The 21,637-nt window shown below is 41.1% G+C and overlaps 1 protein-coding gene across 4 annotated transcripts in view; it reads left to right on the plus strand.

Moving 5' to 3' along the window:
• Nucleotides 1-1,577: 1,577 nt before the first annotated feature.
• Nucleotides 1,578-21,637, plus strand: part of UBE2K (ubiquitin conjugating enzyme E2 K) — a 73,532-nt gene continuing 53,472 nt past the window's right edge. Inside the window, exon 1 of one of the 4 annotated variants that reach the window (XM_076001199.1) lies at nt 1,578-1,875. In XM_076001199.1, coding sequence (XP_075857314.1) covers nt 1,813-1,875 — 63 coding nt within the window. In that variant the 5' untranslated portion in view covers nt 1,578-1,812. The remainder of the gene's footprint in view (nt 1,876-21,637) is intronic. The other 3 variants (XM_012753967.3, XM_012753968.2, XM_020282102.2) reach the window with 3 other exon arrangements.

Raw genomic sequence — 21,637 nt, forward strand, 5'->3', positions numbered from 1 at the left:
GGCAGAAATCCCCTTCTGCCTTGTGCCTCCCCTGAAATTCACCTCCAGTGGCTATTTCTCTTTTTGCTGCCACAATTTTAGCTACTTTTGCTAAGACTATATATATAATAGGATATTTTACTGATTGGTTAGGTTAGGGAAGTACATGAAATATAAACTTCTAAAATAACACCTTTATTATTTATCCCCAAATGTTCTATTCAGAGTGCTACCTCACACCAAAACCATCTTACTTACTGTAAACCCTAGTCATCACTTTTAAATTGCCTTTCAATCTTACTTTCCACTTAAAACATTTTAGTCTTACTTTTACTCATTTACTCATTCAATATTTATTGAGTACCTACTAGGGCCAGACATGTTTGTAAAAGCCCTAGATTTACAGAAGTAAAGCTCACCCTCTGCAGCTCCATTCTCTCAAGGAGCTATTTCTCCAACTTGCATTGAAATATATATGTGAATTTTCACATGCCTTAGCTCAGAGGTTCTCACAGTGTGGTCCTGAAAGACCATTAGCAGCAGCAGCAACTAGGAGATTGTTAGAAATGCAAAGTCTTGGGCCCATCTCACACTCTAAGGATGGGGCCCAGCAAGCTGTCCTTTTAAGCTCCCCAAGGGATTCTGAACATTGAAGTTTGAAAACCAAGGTTTTAGTTCCACCGCTTGGTATTTTTTTCTAAATAGGTCAAAAATCAACATCCAACTTCTAAACCCACCTCAGGCCTCTTTGTGGAGTACCTGTGTCACCCTATGGGATCCAACAATAACCATCCTTAATTCAACAATTGGTGGTACCAGCAGTCTGGGCGGGTGGTTCACACCTGTATAATCCTAGCACTTTGGGAGGCCGAGGCAGAAGGATTGCTTGAGGTCAGGAGTTCCAGACCAGCCTTAGCAAAAAGCGAGACTCCGGCTCTACTAAAAATAGAAAAATCAGCCGGGCGTGGTGGCGCATACCTGTAATCCCAGCTACTCGGGAGGCTGAGGCAGGAGGATCACTTGAGCCCAGGGGTTTGAGGTTGCTGTGAGCTAGGCTGACGCCACGGCACTCTACCCTGGGTAAGGGTGAGTGAGACTCTGTCTCAAAAAAAAAAAAAAAAAAAAATTGTGGTACCTGCGATGATGGGACTAATAGTGGCACTATAATGGTTTCAGAACAAAAACAACTGCCGTTGATTTTCTGAGGCTATAACAACCAAAAATGGGCCGGGCTGAGTTCTGGCATAGCGTTTTCATGCGCCAGACACAGCAGGGCACTTAAGCCTCAGGGTCCCGGGTCTAGCTGAGTCAGGACGGCGCTCAGGCCGAGCGTGGCCGCGGAAACCCATCGTTGGGCTGCAGCCTTCGGGCAGAGGCCAAATGCTGGAAGCCTCGACCGCATCTCACGGGTTTAAAGAGAAGCGGAGGCACAAGGCAGAACCGCGGCGCCAGAGCAGGGACAGCCAGCTGGGAAGCCTCACCCTCCGGGCCCCAGACGCCGGCAGGGCGGAGCCACGCGGCCGCAGCTCCCGCAGAGACGCGCGTCGCGGCGCGCGCTCGCGGCCGAGGCGTATGGGGGCTACAACCCGAGCGGCTGCGCCGCCCAGCCGGGCCAACGTCGTGCGCATGCGCAGACTCGGCGCCATTTTGGTGGCCGGGCGCGGAGGTGATTCCACACTGAGGAGAACGCGGCGGCCGGGGTGGCAGGGCCAGTGTTCGTGTGCTTGGGTCTGAGTCGCCGAGGGAGGAGGTGGTGGAGGAAGAGGTGGCGGCGGTGGCGGTGGTCGTAGCGGTGGCGGAGGAGGCGGGTACGAATCAGCTGCGGGCGGAGACATGGCCAACATCGCGGTGCAGCGAATCAAGCGGGAGTTCAAGGAGGTGCTGAAGAGCGAGGAGGTCAGAAATGAACTCCCGGACACCCCTACCTCAGCCCGGGGCGGGAGGGCCTTCCCGGTGGCGACCCCGAGGTCCCCGGCGGTTCCCGGGTGGCCCTCTCTGCGGCCATCCTCCTGCCTGTGGGAAGCAGCAGTCTTCCCCTCCTCCTTCCGCCGCCTTCCCCTCCCTCCCGGGGCCCTGGGATGGACGGTCTCGCGGGCGGGTGTCTGGGGAGGAGCACGGTTTGGGGCTGAGGGAAAGGGGGGCATTTCTCGGCGGGATGTGAGCTCTAGTGAGAGCCCCGAGGTGGCAACAGCTGGAAGTGTGGCTGTGGCTGAGGAGGGAGCAGGCCGAGCCTGAGAAAACCCGGGAAGTGGGTTGGGGGAAGGGGAAAAGGTGGTAACTGGATCCGGAGAGCGGTGCTGTTCAAAGGCCCACACTTTTAAGGATATTCTGGGTTAATGCTTCTCAGGCCTTTACTGTCCCTTCCGTAAGGAAAGAGCGATGAGTCCTTAGGTGTTGATGAAAGAAGGACATTCAGAGTTAACTATCTTTTAGTTGGGTGTTAGACAGGGGAGACATAATAGGATACTATCTTATTGAGGGGGATAAGGGAATTTTTCACCCAGGATAGGAAATTAATTCCAAATTAAATCATTATCTCCTTTCCACTTATCCCCCAATTCCTAGGCCCTTTTATTGACATTTAAAGCTTTTTGACTGGGCACAGGCAAGTTGTTTATGTACTAAATGCATTTAAATGTTTTTAGTTACGAAATAATAATGGAGTGTATGAGTAGTTTATTTCAAAATACTGTTTACACGTTACAGTTCAGAGAGTCTTTCCTAAGACAATGCCTCTGTGACTCGTGTTGTGCCATGAAACTTCATTATGATGTCCTTCATAGTTAAATTGATTCTCACTTTTGAGGAAAAGACGTATTAAAAACTCGGGATTTCGTGAGATTACTACATTGTTAGATCTCCTTATTAAGTGAGTAGGTTTATCCTGACATACACATTTTCAAAAAATTGCGGTTGCTCTTAAGTTCTGCAGAATTTAGATACAGTAGTGCTGGCCACATTTATATAAGATATTCAAAATGCTCTAGTAATTTGACTCAGAATTATGGAAGTATTAGTATAGTTTTTCTAAGGGTCAACAAGAATGCCAGTTTGTCTTTACTCACTTGAATTAAACAAAATGTAACACCGAAAATGATTATCTTAAAAGATTCACATACATTATTGAATATATCATTGCTATTTTCCTCTTATGGTTGGTACTTTGATAATGTCAATAATTTGTGAAATTCAGCATTCAAAGTATGTGATAGGTAATTAACGTAAGTCTGATAGCAGTTAATCTTTATTTGTGCAACCGAGTGATCTGTATCTTTCCAGGTAGACATGGAGAAAATAGTTATTCAAAATTTAAAAATGACAAATACTAGCAGACTTATTGAATGTAGTAGCATATAAGTCATAACTGGTTTTACAGAGCATGTGTATGAACTCTGACTTCTGTATTTGTTCATATGCCAAAACTCTGGAATGGAAGGATGACTTTGTATTTTTGATACAGTGCAGAAACAGAGTCATAAATGTACTTATATACAGTGAAATATATACTTATATACACTGTATATCACTTATATACAGTGAATTTACTTATGCAATAAGAAAATCTGTTCAGGGATAGTTGACATATATATTCCTTATGAAAGATCGCCACTAATGCTGTTGCTAACAGCCTGAAACATTTCTTCTTTAATAAGATTGTGTAAGCCTAAAACTTAATAGACTTCTAATACTTTATTTTCTGTTACTTAGAGTGATAAGTTACTGCTCTGGTAATTCATATGATCTTTTTGCTTTATGTGAGCTGACTTTTCACCAGGGTATTCTTAGTGCTTATGTTGAAGATTACAAGAAGTACTTGTATTGCTCTAGTAATGCATATTGTAAAAATAATATTGCTCTTTATATGTTAAGGATGAGGAAGCTTTACTTCAAATAAGTGTCATAGTGTTTCAGAGGAAGAAAACAGGATATGCAAACAGACAAACAAGTTAATTTGTTTGAGAACAGCACCTTTATAAATCTGGAAGGAAAATTCTTCCAGGAACTTAAGTTGCAAAGAAAATATAGGAAAGAGATAATTTAATCTTGGAATAAATACAATCAATAAATAGCTTTATTTTCACTAATGTTTTGTTTTGTATTTTTAGTAGGTCCAGTTCTGTAAATGGATGATGTTGATTATTTTCAACTCATTGAAGGACTTGTAGTACATTCCAGGTGTTTCCTTTTTAAGTGTGTAGATCTAGTATTTTGAATGGCTAATCAAGTGTTTCATCATGTCACCTTATGTAAATCTCCATTTTACCAAATTTTATATGTTTGTGTTTACTAAGAATACTGGCTAAGGATTTTTTTTTTGGCCTCTTCAAGTGCCTCTGTAAAGGTAGCTGACGTTTGCTGGATTCTGGTCATGAGAGATTATAAGCAACCATTCTTACAGAGTGCTTTGATTAAAATATATCCTCCAAGAAAATGAAAAGCAAGATGCAGAATAGTGTGGATGAGGCCGCCATTTGTGTCAAAAGAGGGGAAATATGTGCATTTGCTTGTATAGATGAAAGGATTTATGAGAAATTGATGAAATTGGTTGCTTCTGTGTAGGGGAATTGGGTGTAGGGAGCATGGGGTGTAGATCTATAGATCCTTTTTGAATTTTGAGTTATGTGAATGTTATTTACACAAAAATAGATAAAACAATAAAGGCACTATGTAGGACTCTTTTTCTAAGACAGTGTTTAGAAATTTGTCAGATGTTAATCTTTAAATATGAGTGTGACTTTTAAGTAGTTTTAAGTAATATTTCAAAGTTGTTAGGAAAGGAAAATTGATTTAAAGTACATTTTTGTGTGTGTGTGTGTGAGACTGTAAGCAGTCCTAGTGACTGTTTGTTTTTTTTTTTAATTTTTTTTTTATTTTGGCATATTATGGGGGTACAGATTTTAAGGTTTCAATAAATGCCCATTTCCCCCCCTCCCCCCAAAAGTCTGAGTCTCCATCATGACCATCCCCCAGATGGTGCACATCTCACTCATTATGTATGTATATACCCACCCCCCTCCCCCCTCCCCCCTCCCCTCTCCCACCTGCCCAATACCCTATTACTGTAGTACCTATGTGTCCACTTAGGTACTACTCAGTTAATACCAGTTTTCTGGAGAATATATCTGGTGCTTGTTTTTCCATTCTTGGGATACTTCACTTAGTAGTATGGGTTCCAGCTCTAACCAGGAAAATATAAGATGTGCTATATCACCATTGTTTCTTAGAGCTGAATAGTACTCCATGGTATACATATACCACATTTTATTAATCCATTCTTGGATTGATGGGCACTTGGGCTGTTTCCACAGCCTTGCAATTATGAATTGTGCTGCTATAAACATTCGAGTGCAGGTGTCTTTTTTGTAGAGTGTCACTGGATCATTTGGGTAGATGCCCAGCAATGGGATTGCTGGATCAAATGGTAGATTCACTTGTATCGCTTTAAGGTATCTCCATATTGCTTTCCACAGAGGTTGAACTAGTTTGCAGTCCCACCAGCAGTGTAGGAGTGTTCCTCTCTCTCCGCAACCACGCCAGCATTTATTGTTTGGAGATTTTTTGATAAAGGCCATTCTCACTGGGGTTAAGTGATATCTCATTGTGGTTTTGATTTGCATTTCCCTGATGATTAGAGATGTTGAGCATTTCTTCATATGTTTGTTGGCCATTCTTCTGTCTTCTTTAGAAAAATTTCTGTTCAAGTCCTTTGCCCACTTTTTAATGGGGTTATTTGATTTTTTCTTCCTAATTTTCGTGAGTTCTAAGTATATTCTAGTTGATTTAAAGTACATTTTACAGTTATTTTGTAAGTTGAATTACAAAAGTGAATTGTTGATTGTGAGGATATAAAACTGTAATCTATATGTTTTCCATAGGTTATATTATTTACTCTCAGTTATTGCTGCTGTTAGGTAACTGCCATTTGTAGACTGGCTCTTGTGTCATGTGTTATACATTATTGCTAATTCTTTTTTTTTTTTTTTTTTTTTTTTGAGACAGAGTCTCACTTTGTTGCCCAGGCTAGAGTGAGTGCCGTGGTGTCAGCTTAGCTCACAGCAACCTCAATCTCCTAGGCTCAAGTGATCCTCCTGCCTCAGTGTCCTGAGTAGCTCTGACTACAGGCATGCACCATGCCCGGCTAATTTTTTGCATATATATTTTTAGTTGGTCAATTAGTTTCTTTCGATTTTTTTAGTAGAGACGGGGTCTCGCTCAGGCTGGTTTCGAACTCCTGACCTCGAGCAATCCGCCCGCCTCAGCCTCCCAGAGTGCTAGGATTACAGGCGTGAGCCACCACGCCCGGCCACATTATTGCTAATTCTTAAAAAAACGTGTCTTTGAATAGATTTCCTTTATGTTAGATAAGAAAATAGAGATTCAGAGAAATTAAATTACTTGTCTGAAAACACATAGCTTTGGGATTTGGATCTAGGTCTGCTTGTATTTATATTGCACCACACTGTCATGATTTGCCAAGAGTAGGCATGTTTTAAATTATTTAAGAATAATTGAGCCTGGTGTGTATTACTGGTTAAAGGATTTAAACCAATCTGTTAGTTTAAACTCATTGAAATAAGTGTTACCTATAAATTTTTTTTTTTTTGAGACAGAGTCTCGCTTTGTTGCCCAGGCTAGTGTGAGTACCATGGCGTCAGCCTAGCTCACAGCAACCTCAAACTCCTGGGCTCAAACAATCCTGCTGCCTCAGCCTCCCGAGTAGCTGGGACTACAGGCATGTGCCACCATGCCCGGGTAATTTTTTCTATATATATTAGTTGGCCAATTAATTTGTTTGTATTTTTAGTAGAGACGGGGTCCCACTCTTGCTCAGGCTGGTTTCGAACTACTGACCTTGAGCAATCCACCCGCCTCAGCCTCCCAGAGTGCTAGGATTACAGGTGTGAGCCACAGTGCCCAGCCAAGTGTTATCTATAATTAACGTAAAGATTTACTTGCATTTCAACATGCAGAATAATTTTATTTTATTTATTTTTTTAGAGATAGGGTCTCTCTATCACCCAGGCTGGAGTGCACTGGCACTATCCTAACTCACTGTAGCCTTGAACTCCTGGGCTCAAGCAGTCCCACCTTAGCCTCCCTAGTCACTGGGACCAAAAAGCACATGCCACTGTGCCTAGCTAAATTTTTTAATTTATTTTTTGTAGAGGTAGGGGTCTTACTGTGTTACTCAGGCTGGCCTCAAACTCCTGGCCTCAAGTGATCCCTCTGTCTGTGCCTCCCAAAGTGCTGGAATTATAGGTGTGAACCACCATGCCTGGCTTCAGCATGTAAAATATTTTTATTTTATTTTTTCAAAATATTTTAAAATTTAAACTTCAATGAGTAAAATTCCCTTATATCCATGCACATACTCTTGCTGCTTCTTATGCTATATGGTACCTATGATTTGTTTACATGGTAGCTGCACCTTGGTAACTTTTCTGGCATTCTCATAGAGAGTGTTTAAATCTATGGCATAAACAAATTGTTTTCATGGAAATTACTATTGTACATTAAGTTTTCCTTCATCTTTTTTTTTTTTTGAGACAGAGTCTCGCTTTGTTGCCTAGGCTAGAGTGAGTGCCGTGGCATCAGCCTAGCTCACAGTGACCTCCAACTCCTGGGCTCAAGCAATCCTGCTGCCTCAGCCTCCTGAGTAGCTGGGACTACAGGCATGCGCCACCATGCCCAGCTAATTTTTTCTATATATATTAGTTGGCCAATTAATTTCTTTCTATTTATAGTAGAGACGGGGTCTCGTTCTAGCTCAGCCTGGTTTCAAACTCCTGACCTCAAGCAATCCGCCCCTTGGCCTCCCAGAATGCTAGAATTACAGGTGTGATCCACCGCGCTGGGCCAGCCAGCACTCTTTTTTTTAAGAGACAGGGTCTTGCTGTGTTTCCCAGTGCTAGGATTACAGGCATGAGCTACCGCCCCCAGCCTTCATTGCCATTTTAAATTTTAAAAATTTAATGTATTTGGTGTAGCTTTATCTAGATTATTATGTACAGACGTAGTTACAAATCTAATGGAAATCGTTTGATTTCTGTTAGGCATGGTTTCTTACCCTTGGCCTATTGACATTTTGGGCAGATAATTCTTGTGAGTGGTTCTTCTGTGCATTGTAGGATGTTTAGCAGCATCTTTGACCTCTACTACTAGATGCAGGTAGCACTGCTAACCCTTTACCCCCACCTCCCCACCCTTTTCTCCTTGCCAATTGTATCAACTAAAAACGTCTCCAGACTGCTAAATGTTAAGAACCATGTAGACAAAACTCTTCAGAAGAATATTTATGGCTATTTATTAACTATATCAGAAGAACATTTGAGACTTAACTATGTAAGCTGTGTAGTATGATTTATCTAAAGGATGAATGGTCAGTAAAAAAAAATCTACTGGATTTGAATGTTGTGTTGGTGAAAACTTTATTTACCCATTTTTTTTTTTTTTTTTTTTTTTTTTTTGAGACAGAGTCTCGCTTTCTTGCCTAGGCTAGAGTGAGTGCCGTTTTGAACTCCTGACCTTGAGCAATCCGCCCGCCTCGGCCTCGGCCTCCCAGAGCTAGGATTACAAGCGTGAGCCACCGCGCCCGGCCTATTTACCCATTTTTGTATTTTTCTTTTAGACTTTCTCCCTTTTGATTTAAAGAAAAAGGTAAAATTCTCTATAAAAAATGAATGTAAGGCCGGGTGTGGTGGCTCACGCCTGTAATCCTAGCACTCTGGCAGGCCATGGTGGGCGGATTGCTCAAGGTTAGGAGTTCGAAACCAGCCGAGCAAGAGCGAGACCCGTCTCTACTATAAATAGAAAGAAATTAGTTGGCCAACTAATATATATAGAAAAAATTAGCTGGGCATGGCGGCACATGCCTGTAGTCCCAGCTACTCGGGAGGCTGAGGCAGAAGGATCGCTTGAGCCCAGGAGTTTGAGGTTGTTGTGAGCCAGGCTGATGCCACGGCATTCACTCTAGCCTGGGCAACAAAGCGAGACTCTGTCTCAAAAAAAAAAAAAATGTATGTAGCCAGGCACAGTGGCGCATGCCTGTAATTTATAGCACTTTGGGAGGCAGAGGCAGAAAGATCATTTGAGGCCAGGAGTATGAGACCAGCCTGGGCAACATAGACCCCATCTTGAAAATAAAAAAATATTTTTAAAAATGAATGTAACAAGAATTTGAACAATTTTTTAAGAGTAGAAAAGTGTTTTTTTCAAACAGTTATGTAAATTACAGTTGTGTGTAACTTTAGTTTAAATAGTATGTCTTATGGGCATACTATTCAGGAGTGGGTTGAGCAGGGAAAGCTTATAGATTGGGTAAAAAAAAATCAAAGCCTGTGCAAGTGATACTGTTTGGGGTGCATTTCCTGCATTACTTTACTGTTATAAAGATACTGATCTCTGTCCATTGGGCATAGGTTTAGATGCTTCTGGCCTCCCCACAGGGGTGACATGCCAGGGGAGCCCAGAAGTGTCTGAATTATGCTCTTATTTTCCAGTAAACACATTACTGACTGTTATTGAATGTATTGATACAGTCCCAAAAAGACTTACCTGGTTAGAGAGGTTAGAGAGACAAAGGATAGATAAAAATGCTAGGTGCAGAGAATAAGGGAGTTCTGAGCTGGATTCTAAAGGAAAGTTAAGACCTCAGAGTTAAGGAGGCAGTCCTAAAGGAATTACAGGAATACTCTAATTTATAAGTAAATGATCTTTTCTGTAGACCCCTGAATTGGAACTAGGGAGCAGAGAGATTATTAATAAAATTAGTCAAACACATTTACATGTTGACAACAGAAAGATTACACAGTTCTTACATACTCTAACATAGTTGTGGAGTTAGCACCCAAATCAAGAAACAGACTTTTACCTGCTACCATATGTCCTTTGTTTTCCCCCTTACTTTCCTGCCTTCTAATAGCACAGATTAGTCTTGAGTATGTTTGAGTAAAAGAACAGACATAAAAGTATTTTAATTTTTGAAGGTTTTCAAAAGATGCTTTTCAAAAATCTTTGTTAAAAAAAATAGTAATAGGCCAGGCACGGTGGCTCATACCTGTAATCCTTAGCACTCTAAGAGGCCAAGCTGGGAAGATCTCTTGAGGTCAGGATTTCGAGACCAGCCTCAGCAAGAGCAACCCTGTCTCTACTAAAAATAGAAAGAAGTTAGCCAAACAATTCAAAATAGAAAAAATTAGCCGTGCGTGGTGGCGCATGCCTGTAGTCCCAGGCCCTGGGGAGGCTGAGACAGGAGGATTGCTTGAGCCCAGGAGTTTGAGGTAGCTGTGAGCTAGGTTGACGCCATGGTACTCTATCTAGTCTGGGCAACAGAGTGAGACTCTGTCTCCAAAAAAAAAAAAGGAACAGAGTCTTAGAAAATGTGCTGAAATATATTGAATATTAGAGCTGAAAGAGACTTTACATCTAGGCCAAACTTCTCATCTATAAGATCTGGAAACTGAGTCCCAAAGAGGTTGATTGTTGCTTGATGACACAGAGCTGGTTAATGGTGAACCTTGGCTTTTTGCATACCAGTCAGCCATAATAAATAGTTATTTGATGGAACTATCCCTTTCATATATAATATCCTTTTCATAAATAATACTGTAAAAGCTGAATGCTAATAAAATTTTCAGTGCAAAAGGGATAATATTATTTAAGTGCATCTTGCTATTTCCTCTTAGTGTGAGACTTAAACTTGCCAGGAAACAGAGATATTTAACTCCTGAAGCATAATGTAGTAAATTTTGCTTAGTAATTAAGAATGTGGGCTTTGGAGTTAGATTTGCTTTTAATCCTGGCTTTTCTACTTAATACCTAAGGTACTGACTATATTTCAATTTTTTATCTGTAAAATGTGAGAAGATTAGGTGACTATAGTGCTTCGAGTGGTGCTTGGGACTTTATTTAAATGTTCAGTAAATGGATAGCTATTAGATGTCAAAATTAACTGTGTTGGCCAGGCGCAGTGGCTCATCCCTGTAATCCTAGCACTCTGGGAGGCTGAGGTGGGAGGATTGCTTGAGCTCAGGAGTTGGAGACCAGCCTGAGCAAGAGCAAGACCCCGTCTCTACTAAAAATAGAAAGAAATTAGCCAAAACAACTAAAAAATAGAAAAAATTAGCCAGGCGTGGTAGCGTGTGCCTGTAGTCCCAGCTACTTGGGAGGCTGAGGCAGGAGGATCACTTGAGCCCAAGAGTTTGAGGTTGCCGTGAGCTAGGTTGATGCCACGGCACTCTAGCCCAGGCAAGAGAGTGAAACTCTGTCACACACACACATACACACACACAAATTAACTATGTTTTCATATTCTGTTCTGTTTACTGTTCTTGGATCATCAAGGTTTCCTTCAATGGTTTAGTGATTGCTTTATGGAATTTGCCTCAAGAAAAGGCTTAAGATGAGGGCTATAGTAATTCTGATAGTATTTTTTTGTCATCTCTGTGCAAACAGCCCCTAAGGGTGGTGGCAGAGTAGTCTCCCCTTACATTTACCTGTGGTCAACCATCGTCTGAAAATAGGTGAGTATAGTACAATAAGATTTTGAGAGAGAGAGAGAGACCACATTTATTTATTTTATTTTATTTTTTTTTGAGACAGAGTCTCACTTTGTTGCCCAGGGTAGAGTGAGTGCCGTGGCGTCAGCCTGGCTCACAGCAACCTCAATCTCCGGGGCTCAGCGATCCTACTGCCTCAGCCTCCCGAGTAGCTGGGACTACAGGCATGCGCCACCATGCCCGGCTAATTTTTTTTGTATATATATTTTTAGTTGGTCAATTAATTTCTTTCTATTTTTGGTAGAGACAGGGTCTCGCTCAGGCTGGTTTCGAACTCCTGACCTTGAGCAATCCGCCCGCCTCGGCCTCCCAAAGTGCTAGGATTACAGGCGTGAGCCACAGCGCCCGGCCTGAGACCACATTTATATAACTTTTATTACAATATGTTATTATAATTGTTCTATTTTATTATTATTGTTAATCTCGTACTGCACCTAATTTATAAGGTAAACTTTATCATAGGTATGTATGTATAGGAAAAAACATAGTATACATGGGGCTCAGTACTATCCACGGTTTTAGGCATCCACTGAGGGTCTTTTTTTTTTTTTTTTTTCTTGAGACAGTGTCTCGCTTTGTTGCCCAGGCTAGAGCGAGTGCCATGGCGTCAGCCTAGCTCACAGCAACCTCAAACTCCGGGGCTCAAGCATTCCTTTCTGCCTCAGCCTCCTGAGTAGCTGGGACTACAGGCATGTGCCACCATGCCCAGCTAATTTTTTCTATATATATATTAGTTGGCCAATTAATTTCTTTCTATTTATAGTAGAGATGGGGTCTTGTGCTCTTGCTCAGGCTGGTTTTGAACTCCTGACCTCGAGCAATCCGCCCACCTCGGCCTCCCAGAGTGCTAGGATTACAGGTGTGAGCCTCCATTGAGGGTCTTGAAATGTTTCCCATGCAGATAAGGGAGGGGACTATACAAAGGAATATATGTGGGCTTTGTTCTCAAGAAGGCATTGGTTAATCTTTCTTTAGGCGATAGTTATAAATTGGAGAAAGGTTTGTGTTAAAATGGAGACTACTTTCAAGTAATACAGAGTTATAGGATTATTTTTGATTTCTTGACAAGGCTCTGGTCTCTTAGAACTGGACCCAAGGAATCCAGATTCTAATCCTATGGTATGTTATCTTGGATCCCTTTGTAAATCTCTTTTTCAGAATTGGGTTTTGGAAGGTAGAAAGTCGCTGGTGACTTCTGACATCCGTGTTCTCTTATGTAATTCTGACAAGGTGGGAGAACTTTATTTCATTCAAAACCCTGTTTCCTTCCTCCCTTCCCTCCCCTCTCCTCCCCTCCTCTTCCTTCCTTCCTTCCCTCCCTCCCTCCCTCTCCTTCCTTCCCTCCCTCTCCTTCCTTCATTCTTTCACAGAGTCTCTCACTTTGTTGCCCAGGCTAGAGTGAGTGCTATGGCAGCAGCCTAGCTCACGGCAACCTCAAACTCCTGGGCTCAAGTGATCCTCCTGCCTCAGCCTCCCGAGTAGCTGGGACTATAGGCATGCGCCACCATGCCCGGCTAATTTTTTCTATATATATTAGTTGGCCAAGTGATTTCTTTCTATTTTTAGTAGAGACGGGGTCTCTTTCTTGCTCAGCCTGGGTTCGAACTCCTAACCTCGAGCAGTCTGCCCGCCTCAGCCTCCCAGAGTGCTAGGATTACAGGCATAAGCCAACATGCCCAACCAAACCCTATTTCCTTCTTTCTTTAGTTCTTTGCTTTTACTGCAGATTTAGAGCAATAACTGTAGTTGAATGCCTACTATCTGATATTTTATATATATGGCAGCTTTATGGGATTGATGTTATTCTTGTTTCACAGATCTGAAAGTTGCAGCTGTGAAGAAATTAAGTAACCTTCTCAGTATCAAGTAACTTGGTGGAGTGGAACAGAGGTTTCAAATCAGTTCTCTGCCTCCAGAACATTATCCATTATAGTGGGTGGAGACAGTAGTTTATACTCTTATCTGCTGCTTGTTCTCAATACATTATTATTACTGTTACTATTACTATTATTATTATTAGTTTTAGTTTTTTTGAGAAAGGGTCTTGCTCTCCCTCCTGGGCTAAAGTTCAGTGGTGTCATCCTAGCTTACTGCAACTTCAAACTCCTGGGCTTGAGTGATCCTCCTCCCTCAACCTCCCAAGGGACTTAACAGGTGTGTGCCACCATGCCAAGCTAATGTTTCTATTTTTTGTAGAGATGGGGGCTCTTGCTCAGGTTGGTCTGGAACTCCTGGCCTCAAGTGATTTTCCTGCCTCAGCCTCCCAAAGTACTAGGATTAGAGGCATGAGCTACCATGCCTGGCCCCTTCATATTATTTTTAAAGACTTTTTGAAATTATGAAATATTTTATACTTAGAAGTTAAAAATATATATATATATATATATATCTGTATATATAGGAAGACATTTATATCTGTGGTCCCTATGTAACAGATTTTAACCTTCTCATACTGGGTTTACCCCACCCCCCCATAAAATAAAACATAAAACATAGAGGTGAAGCTCACTTCATAACTTTTCCCCTATTCTGTTTTTCTTCCTTTATAGGAGTAATCACTATGCGACCTATACTTCCCGTTCATAGTTTTGTTTTTTTTTTTTTTTTTTTTTATTTTTTGGCCTAACCATATTATGTAATCATAGTTTTGTTTTTAACTGTTAACAGCATAGTATCTTTGAGTGTAAAAGCAATTTTTACTGCTTTTGTAAAGTTAAAAAAATTTTTTGTAGTGATTATAGTACACTACATCTCTTTTGGACACTTTTTCTTTCAGCATTTTTTAAGGATTTATCTATGATAAAGCATGTTCTGCTAGTTCTTTAAATTATATTGTATTCCATGTCACAGTTTTAAAATTCATTTTGCTATTGATGGCATTTAGTTCCAACTTTTAGCTATTATAAATAATGTATTGAACATTATTATTAATGTTTTTTGGGCCATGTAAGAGTTTTTCTAGGAAGTAGAATTGCAGGATCTGAGTGTATTTTCAGCTTCTGTGTGACTGGATATTGCTTCACTGTTCTGTAGATAATTGTATCATTTTACACTCCCATTAGCAGTGTATGAAAGAGTTCTAGTGAATTGATGGTTATAAGACTCAGATTTTTGTCACTCTGAACAGATATGAATGGTAGCTTATTTTAATTTTTATTTCCCTAGTTAGTAGAGATACTGAGCATATTTTCATGTTTATTGGCCATTAGACTTGGTTTTGTGAATTTAATGTTTATATTCTTTTTCTTTTCTTTTTTTTTTTTTGAGACAGAGTCTCATTCTGTTGCCCAGGCTAGAGTGAGTGCCATGGCATCAGCCTTGCTCACAGCAACCTCAAACTCCTGGGCTCAGGCGATCCGCCTGCCTCAGCCTCTCGAGTAGCTGGGACTACAGGCATGTGCCACCATGCCCGGCTAATTTTTTCTATATATATTAGTTGGCCAATTAATTTCTTTTTTTTTTTTTTATAATTTTTTTTTTACTGTAAGCTTCAGCATGTGAAATTTCTTTCTATTGATAGTAGAGACGGGGTCTTGCTCTTGCTCAGGCTGGTTTCGAACTCCTGACCTCGAGCAATCCGCCCGCCTCGGCCTCCCAGAGTGCTAGGATTACAGGCATGAGCCACCGGGCCCGGCCAAATGTTTATATTCTTTACCCTGTCCTTAAAAAATTGGGTGGAGCCGGGCGTGGTGGCTCACGCCTGTAATCCTAGCTCTCTGGGAGGCCGAGACGGGCGGATTGCTCAAGGTCAGGAGTTCGAAACCAGCCTGAGCAAGAGCGAGACCTCGTCTCTACTATAAATAGAAAGAAATTAATTGGCCAACTAATATATATATAGAAAAAATTAGCCGGGCATGGTGGCACATGCCTGTAGTCCCAGCTACTCGGGAGGCTGAGGCAGGAGGATTGCTTGAGCCTAGGAGTTTGAGGTTGCTGTGAGCTAGGCTGACGCCACGGCACTCACTCTAGCCTGGGCAACAAGTGAGACTCTGTCTCAAAAAAAAAAAAAAAATTGGGTGGAATGTATTTTTTTCTTGATTTGTAGGAATTCTTTATGTATTTATATAATTTTGCCTATCTTCCATTATGGGCTTGATTTTTAATTTTGTCTTAACTTTTTTTATTTTCTTTTTTTGAAGTTGTGGTAGAATACACATAACAAAATTTGTCATCTTAACCATTTTATCTTTTTGTTGTTGCTGAGGCAGAGTCTCACTCCATTTCCCTGGGTAGAATGCAGTGAGATCATTGTAGCTTGCTGCAAGCTCCAACTCCTGGGCTGTAAATGATCCTTCTGCCTCAGCCTCCTCAGTAGCTGGGACTAAAGGTGGGTGCTGCAATGCCCACCTGGGTTTTGTTTTTGTCTTTTTTTTTTCTCTCTTTTTCTTTTTGGTAGAGACGGGGTCTCACTCTTGCTCATGCTGGTCTTGAACTCCTGAGCTCAAATGATCCTCCCATCTTAGCCTCCCAGAGTGCTAGTTGCTAGGATTAGAAGCATGAGCCACCGTGCCCGGCCTATTGTTTTTTTAAAGTCTGTTTTTTATTACTATATCTCAGATGGACTATTTATATTAAAATAGTTTGCTTATTTACACTTATTTCTCTGCCTTTAGTCTCTCCCATCCTCTCTGTTAAACTCTTGTGGTACCATGCCACTGGATTTAATTTTTAAAATATGATTTTATAATGTCATTCACTTTTAGGTTCTCTACTGCCTATTGCATAGAGTCAAAACCTTTATACTGTTGTTCTAGCCTACTTTTCCTAATCTGTTTCCTGTCAAGTTGCAGATAACACACTTGCATTCCTATGCATCCCTCAAACTTTTAACAATACAAAATTGCCTGCTATTTGGTTCTGTTTGGACTAAGCCCCCTACCTCTTTTCTTTGCCTTTTTTGTTTTCTTTTTTTCTTGAGACAGGGTCTCACTGTCGCCCCTGGCTAGAGTGCAGCGGCATTATCACAGCTCACTGCAACCTCAAACTCCTGGGCTCAAGTGATTCTCCTGCCTCAGCCTCCCAAGTAGCTGGGACTATAAGCATGTGCCACTATACCTGGGTAATTTTTTCTATTTTTTGTAGAGACTACGTCTCAGTCTTGCAATTCCTGGTCTCAAGCAATCCTCCTGCCTCAGCGTCCCAAGATGCTAGGATTACAGGCATTAGCCATGGTGCCCAACCTTCTTTTTTTTTTGAGACAGAGTCTTGCTCTGTGGCCCAGGCTGGGGTGCAGTGGCTCTATGTGACTTCCCTCCTCAGCCTCCTGAGTAGCTAGGACTATAGGTGTGCAGTATATACTTTTTAAAAAGGTTTTTTAAATTAAAAATTTTTTTAAGCCAGTCAAATTTAGCAGTGGGGGCTTGTATACCAACTTTAATGACTAATATTAGTAAGTTCTGATAACCCACTACCATCGCACCAGCCTACATGTGATATATATACTGAGTGGTCATTGGGTGTTTGGATGAAATTTTAGGTGTTTACTTTTTTTTTTTTTTTTTTTTTTTTTTTTGGAGACAGTGTCTCACTCTGTTGCCCACGCTGGAGTGCTGTGGCGTCAGCCTTGCTCACAGCAACCTCAAACTCCTGGACTCAGGCAATCCTTGTGCCTCAGCCTACTGAGTAGGTGGGACTATAGGCACCCACCACAATACCTGGCTAATTTTTTCTACATATATTTGGCCAATTAATTTCTTTGTATTTTTAGTAGAGACAGTATCTCGCTCTTGTTTAGGGTGGTTTCGAACTCCTGACCTTGAGCCATCCTCCCAGAGTATAATCCTTGGCCTCACAGAGTGCTAGGATTACAGGTGTGAGCCACCACCACTGCCGGTGTTTACTTTCTTAGGTTCTTTATCTCCATCTGCCTATAGGAACTGTGTATGTGTATCCTTAAAGGCAGAGGCCGGGCGCTGTGGCTCACGCCTGTAATCCTAGCTCTTGGGAGGCCGAGGCGGGCGGATTGCTCAAGGTCAGGAGTTCGAAACCAGCCTGAGCAAGAGTGAGACCCCGTCTCTACTATAAATAGAAAGAAATTAATTGGCCAACTGATATATATATAAAAAATTAGCCGGGCATGGTGGCGCATGCCTGTAGTCCCAGCTACCCGGGAGGCTGAGGCAGAAGGATCACTCGAGCCCAGGAGTTTGAGGTTGCTGTGAGCTAGGCTGACGCCACGGCACTCACTCTAGCCTGGGCAACAAAGCGAGACTCTGTCTCAAAAAAAAAAAAAAAGGCAGAGGACTTATCTTACTGATATTACATTCTCTATTGCCTAGCACATTGCCTGCTAAGCAGGAGGCGTTTGTTTTCCTGTATGAGTTTAAGGATTTTTTTAAGCTCTAGAGAGCTCATCTCCAACTACAATGAAAGTTTTGTCTTACTTCTGGGACTAGGAAGAGTTGAATATGTTGATAAAGGTGGCTTCCAGGTGAAGTTGAATTCCTGTTTGATATAATGGGTCCTGAATTGGAATGATGGGATGTCAGAAGCCAAAAATTGGAAAGCAAGATGGTGGAAACAGAATCTTTTTTGCCTTATTTTGTAGTTTTCCCCTTTGAAGATCTTAAGGAGCATCTATGTAGTATATATGACATCATTTGTATCCCTGTGGTTTCAATTCTTTAGTTTAACTCTACATTTTTTTTAAAATTTCTTCACCAGATAGTTATTGAATGCCACCTTAGGTATTAATAAAATAGACATAGTCCTTGCTGGTAGGGAGTAAATTACGGCTCAGGAAGGCAGTGAGACATCAAGCAGCTAATTGTAAATGTGTTTGTTGAGTTTAAGTAAGGGGAGCAGTGGGAATGGGGAAGTCTAACCTCAGGGGAAGTATTCCTTAGGAATAACCCTTGAACTGACACTTGGAGGATAAATTGGAGTTAACCTAGTCATAATTAGGATGATCAATGCTTATATACAGGTAGCTAATAATCATTATATAATGAAGAATAGAAAACCACTTCATTGCTTTTCTCTTTAAATAAATAGCCAGTTTCTCTGAAAATAAAAGTAACAAATGTTTGCTTATTTTAGAATTTTAGAAAATATAGGGAATCATATTACAGTAAACATTATCTATAATCTAACCTCCCCCAGAGATAATTCTTTTAAAAATTTTGTCTATGCAATATTTCAGACATACAAAATACATTTTAATTTTGGTATTTCCTTCCATTGTTTTTTCCATTTGTTTACATATATGCACATATTTATTTATTTTTATTTTATTTATTCAATTTTTTAGAGACAGTCTCTTGCTCTGTTGTCCAGGCTGGAGTACGTACAGGGCATGATCATAGCTCACTGTAACCTTAAACTCTTAATTAGGTTCAAGTGATCCTCCTGCCTTGGCCTCTCAATGTGCTGACGTTACAGGCAGGAGCCACTGCATCTGGCCCATATATGCACATACTTAGGAGGTTTTTTTCGTTTGTTTGTTTTTAAAGAGCTTTGACTATTATTCTCATGTGACTTTAAAACCAAGTCTATAATTTTTATTGTGTTGTAATTATTTGAAGCTGTCTTCCCCTATTACTGTTGTTCCCAGCCTCAGACCAGTACTGCACAGCAGGAGGTGAGATGGGGGTGAGCAAGCAAAGTTTCATCTTATTTGCAGCAGCTGGTCCTTATCGCTTGCTGCCTCCTGTCAAATCAGTCACTGTCTCCCATCACTCCCAGACAGGACCAGTTAGTTGCAGGAAAACAAGCTCAGGGCTCCCACTGATTCTGCATTATAGTGAGATGGGTAATTACTTCGTTATATATTACAATGTATAGTAATAGAAATAAAGTGCACAATAAATGTAATGTGCTTGAATTATCCTGAAACCAGCCCCCAACTCCCATGGAAAAATTGTCTTGGACGAAACTGATGAAACTGGTCCCTGGTGCCAAAAAGGTTGGGGGACTGCCCTACTACTAGACTCCGAGCTTTTCAAGGATAGGCATTATGGCTTATTCATCTTTGTATCATCAGTGCCAAGGGTTCCTTAATTTATGTAACAAATATTTGAAGACTCACTTTATGCTAGACACCACGATATGTGCTGGGGATATAGCAGTAAGCAGGATGGGGTGACAGACAAGTGCTAAACACAGAGAAGTACAATTGTATGGATAAAATTGATTACTTTTTATTGGGTGTTCAGAAAAGATCTTTTCCTAGGGTTTTAAACTGAGATCTGAATGATAAAGCCATGTCTGTAGGAGAAGAATATTCCCAATCAGAGGAAACAGTGAATGTAAAGACCATAAAGTAGGAATGAGTTTGCTGTGTTTAAGCAACTAAAACATTCTGTGCCTGGGGTATTGTGGGCCGGTGAGGAAAATGATGAAAGATGAAGTTGAAGATGTAAAAGGGAGCCCCCTCTGAAAACCATTGGAGGCTGTACAGCAAAAGACAGGATTTGTATTTTTTAAAAGACCACTTCAGTTGCTGTGTGGAAAATAAATTTATACTGAAGATGTGTGAAAAAAGGATATAGGAATTGGGGGTTGAATTTGGCTGGTGTAACAAATGAAACAAAGTATAGTTAGTGATTTAAACAAATAGGAAAAGTCTGGAGGGGGAGGTATTTCAGGATTGCTTGGTGAGGGGCTTTACAGTGTTAATGAACTACTTCTGACTTTCAGTTTACCATTCTTAGAAGTATGACCTTTGTCCTCAAACTGTCAAAATGGCTGCCAGAAGTCCAGACATCATGTTTGAATTTCATAAGGGGAAAGGCATAGGGACATGCCAGCTCAGTTTACCTCCTCAGAAGCTGCATTCACTGACTTCTGGTTTTATTTATTTATTTTTTAACTAGGACTGTATAATAAACTCTTCTTTGTTTAAAGGAGGCTAGGAAATGTTTTTTAGCAGAGCACATTGGGGAGCAATGTGCTTAGCTAAAATCAGGATTTCTTTAGTAAGGAAGAAGAAAGGAAATTGGTTAGGCAACTTGCCATGTTAGAGAGTGGAGGGACAAGAATGAACTCAGGGAAAATCATTTAGGAAACTTTTTTAGGTAGACTAGGCAAGAGATGATTTTAACTTGGGGTAGAGTTGAATAGGAAGCTAAAGAGAAGTAGAAGTATTTGGGATATATTTTAAAGATAGAGTTAACAGAATTTGCTGATAGGTTAGAAAAACCCCTAGGTCTTTGTCTTTAGCGGCTAGATAGGTGCTAATTTCTGAGGTGGGAATGAGTATGGAATAGCAGCACATTGGAGGTGTGGGGGAAGATCAAGAATTTGCCTTTTCTCTGTTAGGTTTTAAGGTGGGGAAATAAGTAAGCATGAGTCTGGAGGTTGGATCTGGAGAGAAATTTGGGCATCACTTATATAGAGAGACTATATTTAAAGCCTAGACTAGGTGACTTTAGGAGAATTTGGCTAGAAAAGAAGGGATTCTAGGACAAAGTCCTGGTTTTTATTCTGGGCAAATTTTAAAGTTGAACCAAGGAAAACTGACAGGATAAAGAGAGTGAGCTATTAGTGATGCATCAGGAAAACCAGAAGTGTGTGGTGTTTGAAGCCAAGAAAAGACAGTTTCAAGAAGGAAGTGGTTGCTGGGCACAGTGGCTCACGCCTGTAATCCTAGCACTCTGGGAGGCCGAGGCAGGTGGATTGCTCTAGGTCAGGAGTTTGAAACCAGCCTGAGAGAGCGAGACCCCGTCTCTACTATAAATAGAAAGAAATTAATTGGCCAACTAATATATAGAGAAAAAACTAGTCGGGCATGGTGGCGCATGCCTGTAGTCCCAGCTACTTGGGAGGCTGAGGCAGCAGGTTTGCTTGAGCGCAGGAGTGTGAGGTTGCTGTGAGCTAGGCTGATGCCACCGCACTCACTCTAGCCTGGGCAACAAAGTGAGACTCTGTCTCAAAAAAAAAAAAAAAAAAAGAAGAAGAAGGAAGTGGTCAGATTTGTAATGCTCTTGAATGGGAAAAATGACCATTGAATCTGTCATGTGGTGATCATTGGTGACTTTGACAAGAGTATACTTATTGGAATAGTGAAGAAGGAAGTATGAGTGGAGTGGGTTGCTGAGAGAATATGAGGTGAGAATGTGGTAACTATGGTCAGTTCTGTTAAGGAGTTTTGCTTTGGCAGA

The sequence above is a fragment of the Microcebus murinus genome, chromosome 3 (assembly GCF_040939455.1).
Source record: "Microcebus murinus isolate Inina chromosome 3, M.murinus_Inina_mat1.0, whole genome shotgun sequence".
NCBI lineage: Eukaryota > Metazoa > Chordata > Mammalia > Primates > Cheirogaleidae > Microcebus > Microcebus murinus.